General features: G+C 40.2%; 1 protein-coding gene across 2 annotated transcripts; it reads left to right on the top strand.

Moving 5' to 3' along the window:
* The first annotated feature begins 2,058 nt into the window (after positions 1 to 2,058).
* Positions 2,059 to 10,837, top strand: LOC123969219 (recombining binding protein suppressor of hairless-like). Of its 2 annotated transcripts, none has more exons than XM_046046392.1 (11): positions 2,059 to 2,277; positions 3,167 to 3,205; positions 3,305 to 3,400; positions 3,531 to 3,696; positions 4,103 to 4,277; positions 4,454 to 4,591; positions 4,823 to 4,935; positions 5,115 to 5,255; positions 7,198 to 7,353; positions 7,718 to 7,821; positions 7,904 to 10,837. In XM_046046392.1, the coding sequence occupies exons 1-11, from the start codon at positions 2,258 to 2,260 to the stop codon at positions 8,244 to 8,246; spliced, it is 1,491 nt and encodes a 496-aa protein (XP_045902348.1). In that variant the 5' UTR covers positions 2,059 to 2,257; the 3' UTR covers positions 8,247 to 10,837. The 2 variants fall into 2 exon arrangements, with proteins under 2 accessions (XP_045902348.1, XP_045902349.1); XM_046046393.1 differs by lacking the exon at positions 2,059 to 2,277 and adding an exon at positions 2,344 to 2,440.
* Positions 10,838 to 10,862: the final 25 nt, after the last annotated feature.

The raw sequence follows: 10,862 nt of genomic DNA, 5'->3' as shown, positions 1-10,862 counted from the left end.
GAGATTTTGGGGAACAACCTCCTTCCCTCAGTTAGAGCATTGAAGATGGGTCGAGGCCGGGTCTTCCAACATGACAATGACCCGAAGCACACAGCCAGGATAACCAAGGAGTGGCTCTGTAAGAAGCATATCAAGGTTCTGGCGTGGCCTAGCAAGTCTCCAGACCTAAACCCAATAGAGAATCTTTGGAGGGAGCTCAAACTCCGTGTTTCTCAGCGACAGCCCAGAAACCTGACTGATCTAGAGAAGATCTGTGTGGAGGAGTGGGCCAAAATCCCTCCTGCAGTGTGTGCAAACCTGGTGGAAAAACTACAGGAAACGTTTGACCTCTGTAATTACAAACAAAGGCTACTGTACCAAATATTAACACTGATTTTCTCAGGTGTTCAAATACTTATTTGCAGCTGTATCATACAAATAAATAGTTTAAAAAATCATACATTGTGATTTCTGGATTTTTTTTTTTATTTTTTATTTTTTTTAAGATTATGTCTCTCACAGTAGACATGCACCTACGATGACAATTTCAGACACCTACATGATTTCTAAGTGGGAGAACTTGCAAAATAGCAGGGTGTTGAAATACTTATTTTCCTCACTGTATATAAACTGACTCAGGAAGAACTTGTCCAAGTATAGCTTGAGAATCTGAGAACTATTGACATTGTTAATCTGTTGTTTGACTGTGGGATAGACACTGGTTTTCATTTGTCGCCTTGTACCACAGACTACAGTATCAGGGTGTTTCAGTAGTGGTTAAACAAGCCTTTGTTGACTTCCCCTTGGGGGAATCCCTGCTGCCATCTTTAAGTACTGTTTCATTAACCTGGAAAATAAAGTGGGTTTTTGTGAGATTAAGTCTTCAAGACCAGAAGGAAACAGTAAATGATGTACACTGAAGAGAGAAAGCTACCAAGAATGTGTTGCGATCTTTCATCAGTTCCACTGCAGTGTCAATTTGTAAGGTTGCTAAAGTGCAAGTGTTTTCCATTTGCAATCCTTTGCTCCCTCTCCGACCCTGCTCCCTCTCACAGCAACTGTCCAGTGGTGTGACATGTGATGCTGTGCTGAGGGGAAGTGAAGGAGGGCATGTCAGATGACTATTGAAACCCACTCGTTTAGCATTTTGGTTAAATCAGAATCATGCATGTGAGTTAATCTTTTTGATTAGGTTTTCAAAAACAGAAGCCACTATTTTATTTTGTTATACATGCCCCTTTTACATTAGCATTAGCAGAAACAATTTGCCTTCTGGTGTCAAAAGTTTGTAATTTTTGAGTCACCATTTTTGTTAAATGTGTCATGAATTTATTAAAATGATTTCTACTCGATGTTACAGTAATATAAATGTACAAAAGATTATATATTTAATGTCTTATCTCACTACAAAACTGTGTTGGCATTACTCCCATAATACTGTGTAAATGTGCATGCTTTTTACGATAGTTTATACACATATTCCTTTTATTAACACATTTTGGAAGCTCATATGTTAAATCTGTAAGATATCCAAATGCTGGGGGAGATTTTGGAATAACTGTTCATTTAGTGCTGTATAAATTGATGAAATTAATTTTGTCAAACTTTTATATGTTTATTTTTTATATCCACCATTTGAAAATAAGTTTATGTAAAAACTTTATTGTAATAAAATATTATTGCTGTTCCTTGCGATTAAGGGTGAGTTTTCTTGTAATGTTGTAATAATTTCTGTTCAGTCTACACCTTTCAAGCAGGAGACGTTCCTCTAAGAATAATAATTACTAGTTATAGAAGAATATTTATAAGAAATCTATATTTCCAGTGTTACAGTACACATAACACCTATCTTCGAGCTGTGTTTCCAGCTCTTCACCGTGGAGAGGTGTAGTTTGCTTTATTGCTCAATAAGGCGTGGGAATCGAGTTAGTGTGGGTGCCTTGTGAGGAGAAAAAAAAGGTGGTTGTGAGAGTGCCTAGTCATCTCTCATCTCGCGATATAATTGTTCCATCTGCATTCCTGTCAATTGTGAGAGTTTTTCTGTTCTCGCGCGACTTTGTAACTTTCCCACGCCTGTTGTTTTGCCGTCTGCCCTCTACCCGTCGCCACTCCCTCCCCCTCTTCTCACCCCTTTGCCCCGTGTCACTCCCCCTCTTTCACTCCCTGCTTTTCCTTCCAGTATGGTTCTTCTGTTGTGCCTTTGGCTCTGGTGAGGGGAGCTGGGGGAGGGATCTCGCGATTGTTGGACTTTTTTTCGGGGAGGGGGGTTATTTGGAAGATGGCGCCCGTTGTTACGGGGTAAGTGCTAAAATTCAAAGCATAATATTATTTTAAAAAGTTGTGTTTCTTGTGGTAAACCGCTAGTTTGAAGTGTTTTGGGTGCTGTATTTAGGTGTTAGTACTGTTGCCTCGGCCTCAGTAAGCTTACTTCACACAGTGCTACTTTGTGGCATGATGTGGGGTCAGTTGTGCAAAACTATTCTTCGCAGTATCGCCTGGTTTCTCTGCCATTTGTAATTGTCGCACGATATCGACAAAACGATTTCAGAAACCTTTTGTCAGTCAGCAGTTTTGCATTTTTGGCTTAACTACAGCATCAACTTCTGTGTTTATTTAATTTCACTTTTAACAAGTTGAGCCCAGTGACAATGTAATATATTTTCAAGTCAAGACTGCAACATTGTTAACGTAACTTACATTAACGTCATATCAATTTTTAAGTCGTTATGTTGTAGCTAGAGTAAGTTTCGCTGGATTATTTAAGCATCACCCTAAACATGCATTTATTGGTTTAATTTCCCATCATCAGTCCACAGTGTTACTGTAACATTGAATTTTGAAACGCCCCGTCTTCATAATTGTATACTGTACAGTAGCGCCATTCAAAGTTTATAAACAACCTAGAAACAGGCATAACCCTAATATTTGGTGTTACTATGGGTCTCACACGTTTGTCTACCTTCTTAACACAGAATGATGGTACAAGCTTCCCTGCTTTACAGATGTCACTGACATTGTGCACTTTGCCACACATCCCCCCCCCCCCCCCCCCCCCCCCCCCACACACACACACACACACACACACACACACTTCACACAGTCAACCTTGTGTTGTTTTTTCACTGCTACCCCAGCACTGTAAACCACTTCCAAACACTTTGCACCTTGATGTTTTTGTTTTTTGCAGGAAGTTTGGTGAGCGACATCAGCCTCAGCGTTTGACAAGGTAGGCAGAAACATGGCGCAAACAACTCCAAAAAAACGTTTAAATCATTGCAGAAAGTATGCTGTCAAAGTGTTCACCTGTCTTTCCCCCCAATTTCAGGGAGGCTATGAGGAATTACTTGAAGGGGAAAGATGATCAAACAGTGCTCATACTCCATGCAAAAGTTGCTCAAAAGTCATATGGCAATGAAAAAAGGTTTGTGTGGGACTGTTTAAACGTTGTTGAATGTGTGCGTGTTTGAAAGAGAAATCTCACCCATTCAAAGTGGATTGATTGGAACTCCTGTGTGTTCTTCTTGGTTTTTATCTCTACTTCTGTCAATTAGGTTTTTCTGCCCCCCCCCATGTGTGTATCTGATGGGCAGTGGCTGGCAGAAGAAGTTAGAGACTATGGAAAAGGAGGGTTGCACAGAGCAGGAGGCTCAGCCGTGTGCGTTCATTGGGATAGGAAATAGTGAGCAGGAGATGCAGCAACTCAATCTGGAGGGGAAGGTGAGAAGGCACTTATAATACCACAGTACTGCAGGGGTTTTAATCATATTTTCATGTAATATTGTACACTGTTTGACATACTCTTCCAATACTTCACGCATTCTAGCAGTAAACAAGGGACTTTTTTTGGCTCCACTTCACTGTTGATAAACCATGCAAACTAACCACAAATGTATAGTATAGTGTGCAAATGTGCATTTTGACCATATCCTCTGTTGCTGCACAACCCTGTTAACTATATTCACACTGTAGCTGATATTCTTGCATGTCATTGCATTTTCCCATTCCACCTAAATGCCGCTAGTGAACATGTTCTCAAAAGGAGACAAGAGGGAAGTGAAAGGGGGACAAACAGAAACCCACACTCATACAAAAATCCCTAATATGTGTCTTTCCCCTGCATTAGCACTTCTGCACAGCGAAGACACTGTATATCAGTGACACGGATAAAAGGAAACACTTCATGCTGTCTGTGAAGATGTTATATGGCAACAGCGCCAACATAGGAGTCTTCCTCAGCAAGAGGATCAAGGTCATTTCCAAGCCCTCTAAGAAGAAACAGTCCTTGAAAAATGCAGATTGTGAGTTGCAACGTGTCCACATTCACACTAGCTCATGTATGGTTGCACCACACAGTGGCATTTAATTTTAATGTGAAAAAGATTTTAGTTTCCCTTTGACAGCAGAATCACTTACTTCTCTTCCTTAATCCTCGTTCTCGCTCACTCACACACTTTCTGTCTTTCTCTCCCCCCAGTGTGTATCGCTTCAGGGACTAAAGTGGCATTGTTTAACCGCCTGCGTTCCCAGACGGTTAGCACCAGGTATCTTCATGTGGAGGGGGGGAACTTTTATGCCAGCTCCCAACAGTGGGGTGCCTTCTACATCCACCTGTGTAAGATCACACATTGTCTATGTGTTGCTTCTTGTTCCCCCCCCTTCTTTAATTTCCTTAATTTCAGTTTTTATTGACCTTACATGCATGAAAGCAGATACGCACATTTTAATGGTACTGTTATCTTCTTTCATGTGTTCGTTGACTATTTGCACTGATTGGCAGCACCTATTTAAAGGTAGCGAGGGAGTTATAGACATTTACTTTTGTGTTCTCTGTCTTTTTGGTTAGTGGACGATGATGAGTCTGAAGGAGAGGAGTTTGCTGTGAGAGACGGCTATATTCACTATGGCCAGACGGTCAAATTGGTCTGTTCTGTTACTGGCATGGCCCTGCCCAGACTGGTATGCATGTGTTTATGTCAGTTGTCCATTGTTTTTGAGGCAGTGAGCAGTCGTACCACTAGTGTACTTAAATGTACGCAGAGTTTGTGACTGTGCAAATATGTTTGTGTCCATTTGGACATGTATATTGCTTGTTTCTGTGTATTCATGATGGGTGTCTTTTTGACTCAATTCTTCAGGTCATTCGCAAAGTGGACAAGCAGACTGCATTAATGGATGCAGATGACCCAGTGTCCCAGCTTCACAAGTGTTGCTTCTACCTGAAAGATACAGACCGAATGTATCTCTGTCTCTCACAGGAGAGGATCATCCAGTTCCAGGTTCTGAATCTCACACACACACACACACACACGGGTTTAAGTAGTATTTAATTCTGATTTTATTCTAATCCGGTTCTTATAAAATCTCAATTCCAGTTTTTTGTATTGATAAAAATCAATGGACAGTTTTACATAAAAACTTTTATTTCTTCAGCTTGTTCCGGATGTATTCCTCCCCATTCTGTATTCTCATTTCAAAAATGTTTTCAATGATTATCTCAGTGTTACTTACCATAGAAACATGGGACTCTTTTGGATAATGTTATGTTGCTATAGGTTTATGTTGTAGCCATCAGTTAATGGCCTTTAGACAACAGTAACATTAACCTGTCTGCTGAGAGCATTGTCTGCAAGCAGGAATGTGCTGTGAAATTTGTATCCAAACAAGAGGTTTACCCATTTATTTTAATGAGCATTCTAGGGTAAGAGAAGAGAAGACTAATCGATTCAATGGGGCTTTATTGGCATTGGACATTTACATTGCCAAAGAAATGCAAAATAAAAACATGTGCATAAATAGCACATAAATAGAAGAATTGTGCTATTAAATATATGTGTGTGTACGCCAGTGTTGGGCAAGTTACTCAGAAATTGTAATATATTACTAGTTACTTATTCTCCTTAAAAAAGTAATATTATTACTTTATTAATTACTGGGAGATAAAAGTAACTAGTTACATCACTCGTTACGTTACTACATTACTTTCCAGTGTTTCCCACAGAATGACAGTGGGGGGGGGGTTTCTAACTTTGGACAGGTTTGTGCAGTGGTGTTCATGAGAGAGAGAGAGAGAGAAAGAGGGAGCGAGCGAGGAGGTGCTGCACGAATATATGCTCCTCAATACAGCTTCTCAATCAAATATGATTTTAAATATGCCTAGTAAAAAAACATTGAAATTCAATACGTGGCAGTAAGTGTTGATAATTATCCAAATACACTGCTTTCACTACCACTCCCCTTCACCCCCAAACAAAGCTGTCTCTCCCCCAACTTTTTAACTAATAGGCCTATCATAGTCATAACAGCAGCAAGGAGTGCCTTGGCCTAATGCTTCTTAACACCAGCGGCTGGGAAAAAAAAATAAAATAAAGCAAGTAAATCCTGACTTTTAAACAGCTGTTTTTCTGCACATGTATCCTGTTCATAAGAGCAGTATTCAATAGTTACAAAACGTTACGTTAACGCCACTCTCTCCCGACGAGTCCAAGCATCAGTGGCAGTAGCTGCCTGAGTTTCTTTCTGTTTCACGTTGCTGTGCTGCTTCAGCAGATGCTTCAAAAAATCAGATGTAGAATTGTTCGCGGTTGAAAGGTTTTTGCTGGTCGCACAGAGTTTACAATAGACGTCTTGTATCTTAGACTGTGACACAATAATGGCAGTAGCTACTTACAGCTGTGGACAGAACGCCTCTCTCCCTCGTTCTCCTTTCTTCATTTAGTATTTGGCTATCAGCGACATGAACAACAAAGTCCGGTGCCGCTGAGCTGCCGCACAGTCGTGGATTCACGTCAAGAATGGTGCGTTCAACAAGTAACGCGGCGTTACTTGCCTTAGTAACTAGTAATAATATTACTGTTTTAGAAAAGTAATTAGTTACACTACTTAGTTACTGGGAAAAGTAATATTATTACAGTAATGCCTTACTACCCAACACTGGTGTACGCACGCACCCAGATAAAGTAGACGTTCAGTTAAAAAATATAAATAACAGAACTATGTATTCACTGCAACATTTCCTTTTAATTAATGTGCGTGTGTGCATGTGCTATGTGTGTCTAGATCACTCACTGTCCCTCAGGTTGTGGCATGTTGATACATATTGGGCAGCAAGATGTGCCCTGTCTCCTTGGAGTATATTTAATTCAGCAACATTTTTATATATATATATATATAGAGAGAGAGAGAGAGAGAGAAAAAAAAAAGTGACATTTATATTTCCAGGCCACACAGTGCTCCAAAGAGACTAACAAGGAGATTGTTAACGATGGGGCTTCCTGGACAATCATTAGCACTGACAAGGCTGAGTACACCTTTTTTGAGGGAATGGGCCCTGTCCACACACCGGTCACACCTGTCCCTGTGGTGGAAAGTCTGCAGGTAAGCACACAGCCTTTTCTGTTTATAAATATGCTTGTGCATGGTTTTTATTGAGAATGCATTGTATTCTGCTTATGTAAGTATTTTGAAGAATTGTGCGGTTTTTGTATTGTATTTTGTAGTGTATTGCATTGTATTTTATTTAAACTTATGGTTGAAAATCTTTTTTTGTTATTTGGGAAAAGACTCCCCGGACTCCCTTGTAAAAAGAGACTGCGTCTCAGTGGGACTTTCTTGTTAAAATAAAGGTTATATAAATAAAGTTATGAGTGTCATTATGTTTGCTAACTGCTTCCTCTTTGAGTTTTTACTTAGCTTGGACTTTTTAAAAGACATAAAACCTTTTTTGTGTGTCTGTGTCAAGTTAAACGGGGGAGGAGATGTGGCAATGTTGGAGCTGACGGGGCAGAACTTCACCCCTAACCTCAGAGTGTGGTTTGGAGATGTGGAGGCTGACACCATGTACAGGTGGGTGTTTATGTCCGTGTGTGCTCATTAGTGTGAAATGGCTCAAATGCTCAAACCTTGTCTCATCCTTCTGTCGCCTTAGATGTGGAGAGAGCGTCCTGTGTGTGGTGCCAGATATTTCTGCCTTCAGGGAGGGATGGCGCTGGGTGAGACAGCCAGTTCAGGTCCCCGTCACGCTGGTCCGCAATGATGGAATCATCTACTCCACCGCCCTCACCTTCACCTACACCCCTGAACCAGGGCCCCGACCCCACTGCAGTGCTGCTGGGGCCATCCTGCGGTCACACAGCACCTCTTCTTCATCACCAGCATCTTCGGCCTCACCATCTTCCTCGTTGGGCGGGCTCGGGGACAGCCATGGGGCTTACAACAATAGTGACTCGGGCATGTCGTCAGGGGCGTCGACCATGGCGGTGCTGTCATAGTAATACTTACTATGTGTGTGTTGTTGTTTTTTTGTGTGTGTGGTTTGAATGACTGAGTTAGAAAATGTGTGCATGTACTTTCCAAAGAGGCTCATGGACCTGTGAAGAATTGCACACAGATTCGGAAACTCTTCATCGGAGAGCAACTGTGATTATCAGGAATGCTACAGTTGGGAGAAAAAAAAGACAATTAAATTGATGGGGTGACTGAAGCATCGCTTTGGCTCCCTCTTGTGGTTTGTTGTGGGTATGTCAAAGTCCCACTTAAACAGACCCTGATATCCAAGACCTTCACCTAAAAGAAGATTAATCTGCCTTCTAACTCCCACAACAACCTGATTTGTCCAAGAACCATTTTGTTTTTATATGCCTTAGGGTTTGCAAGCTATTTTCACTATGCTCTCTTTCTACCAAGGTCATGTTTTTATTGAAGAACTTGTTGATTTTTATGTGGTGTGCAAGGGAAAAAAATTGTTGTAAAAGTAACATAGTTTTTACGGACCAAGGAATATTATTATACTATTTTATTCATATTATATTTTATAAGCTTTTGCTAAGGTACATTTTGACATTTTTTTGTATGAAACTGCAAAGTCAGTTCATTTTTGTTACCAAATAGAATTTTTCATGTCATTGACTCCTACTTGAGTTTTGCCTCAGTGGGTGGTCAAGGCGGAAATGGCTTGTAATGTGTCTCTTAATAGTTTGACTTCAGGTCCTCTGCTTTTCTCCCCTTTCTTTAATCTCCACTGGTGTGTTTTGGAATTAGACTGCCAAATTCATAATTACTTAAGAGTCATTACAGCCGATTTCACTATCCTACATGCTGTATAACAATGACTGAAATGATCAGGCAAAGGTTTTTAGGAGATTCATCAGACAATTAAGACATGCGCATATCTGCCCATAGTTCTCTTCTAGGTCACTGGGCTTGACTGATCAGTCCTAAAATACTTTTTTTATAACAGAAATATGATACTAATTTTTTACGAGTGTAGTGTGTGTGTGTGTGTGTGTGTGTGTGTGTGTGTGTGTGTGTGTGTGTGTGTGTGTGTGTGAGAGAGAGAGAGAGAGAGAGAGAGAGAGAGAGTGAATATGTAAAACGCCATTGATGCATTCTGGTAGACCAAGGCCTGTGTTTTCTACTCAGTATGCTGTTTTTGTACCAGAGTGCTTAAACTCAAATCTAAATATGACCAGTCCCTCTTTTACCATAGCTATGTACACAGCAGTGTAAACAAAATTACAGTATTAAGTTTATATAAATTACTAAGGAAAGGAGCAATGAAAGAAAATCTAATATCTTTCTACTGAAAAAGATTTCATTTTGTGCACATGGCACATTTGTTTTTGAGAGGCCTCAAGTTTCCTTTTGAGTTTGTGCTTTTGTTTTGGAGGAGAAGCTTTAACACCGCCTCTGCCATCTAGCTTGTAGCACTTTCCTCACAGCCCACCTGAGCTCAGCAATGTCTCTTTGGGATTGAGCGTTGCTGAGTCATGTTTTGTCAAACACACCATCTGACTGCAAATGCAGTTGAACTAATCACCCGTGGTTGTGCTTTGGTACTTATGTGATGAGGTGATGATTTGTACAGATTCAAACTGCCTACCTACCTTTTTCAGCCGGTTGAACATTAAAAAAAATGGATCTTTAACTTACTAAACTAGTCAGGAATGACATTGTCGTTCAGGTTATGTTGCCTTAAAAACCACTACCAATAGCATCTGTCTTGCTTAAAATGTCTCACAAAGTATCCTGACTTCCTCATGCTTTTTGTATTATACTGTATATGTTTCAGGACTGAGTTTCAAGTAAATGTGCAAGGTTGGCCAGCTTACTGCCAGGTGGATGTTTTCATGACAATGATGTGAATTACTTAATTTCTTTTATATGTATATTCACCATTGCCTAAAAAGTAGATTTATGGTTGTATAGGTAAGTATTTACATCATAACAATCCAGCGACACGACACCTCTTTGTGGTAGCATCAAGTGACATCTGAACAGTCTGTCTATTGCCACAACAGTTCCTTTTCCTGCGGCCAGTATAGAATATTCTTGATTTAATGTTTTATATCACAGCAGTTTGCTAAAGGGCGTACTTTCAGTAATCCAATGACACTGTAGTTGGTTGGAGGTGGTGGGATGTGGCATTTTTGGTCACCCCATTTCCACACCTGATAATGTCTTTGCCCAGACATTGGATCTCCACTAAGTACCTGGTTAGTTTCTTCTTTGTGTCTGTATTCTCAACTCTGTTTTTTTTGTCACTCAAGTCACCATGTACTACACAATATCTACAAGGCTAGGTTGGATCTAAGTTAGTACTGTCATAAGGTCAACTGTGAGATTGCATGTTAAATGAACCTCATCATGTCATCATACTGGCAGCTTTATGAGCATTTTCACTGCTCTTGTGTTTTATGGAAAAGTGTATTTACTCTCGTATACAGCCTTTTGTTTCTTACTGCTCGTTCCATATATCATAATATCCCTCCGTGTTTTCATTCTGGTGTATTACTCTTTAAGTAACTCAATCTGTCGAAGTTCTTAAGTGAAAGGTCATGAATAAAAACAAGTTGAAGTTGAATGTCAAGTGTTTTGATCCATTTAAG

The sequence above is a fragment of the Micropterus dolomieu genome, linkage group LG04 (assembly GCF_021292245.1).
Source record: "Micropterus dolomieu isolate WLL.071019.BEF.003 ecotype Adirondacks linkage group LG04, ASM2129224v1, whole genome shotgun sequence".
Taxonomy (NCBI): Eukaryota; Metazoa; Chordata; class Actinopteri; order Centrarchiformes; family Centrarchidae; genus Micropterus; species Micropterus dolomieu.
Note: the sequence above shows the minus strand (reverse complement) of the source record. Positions and strands in the feature narration are given on the sequence as shown.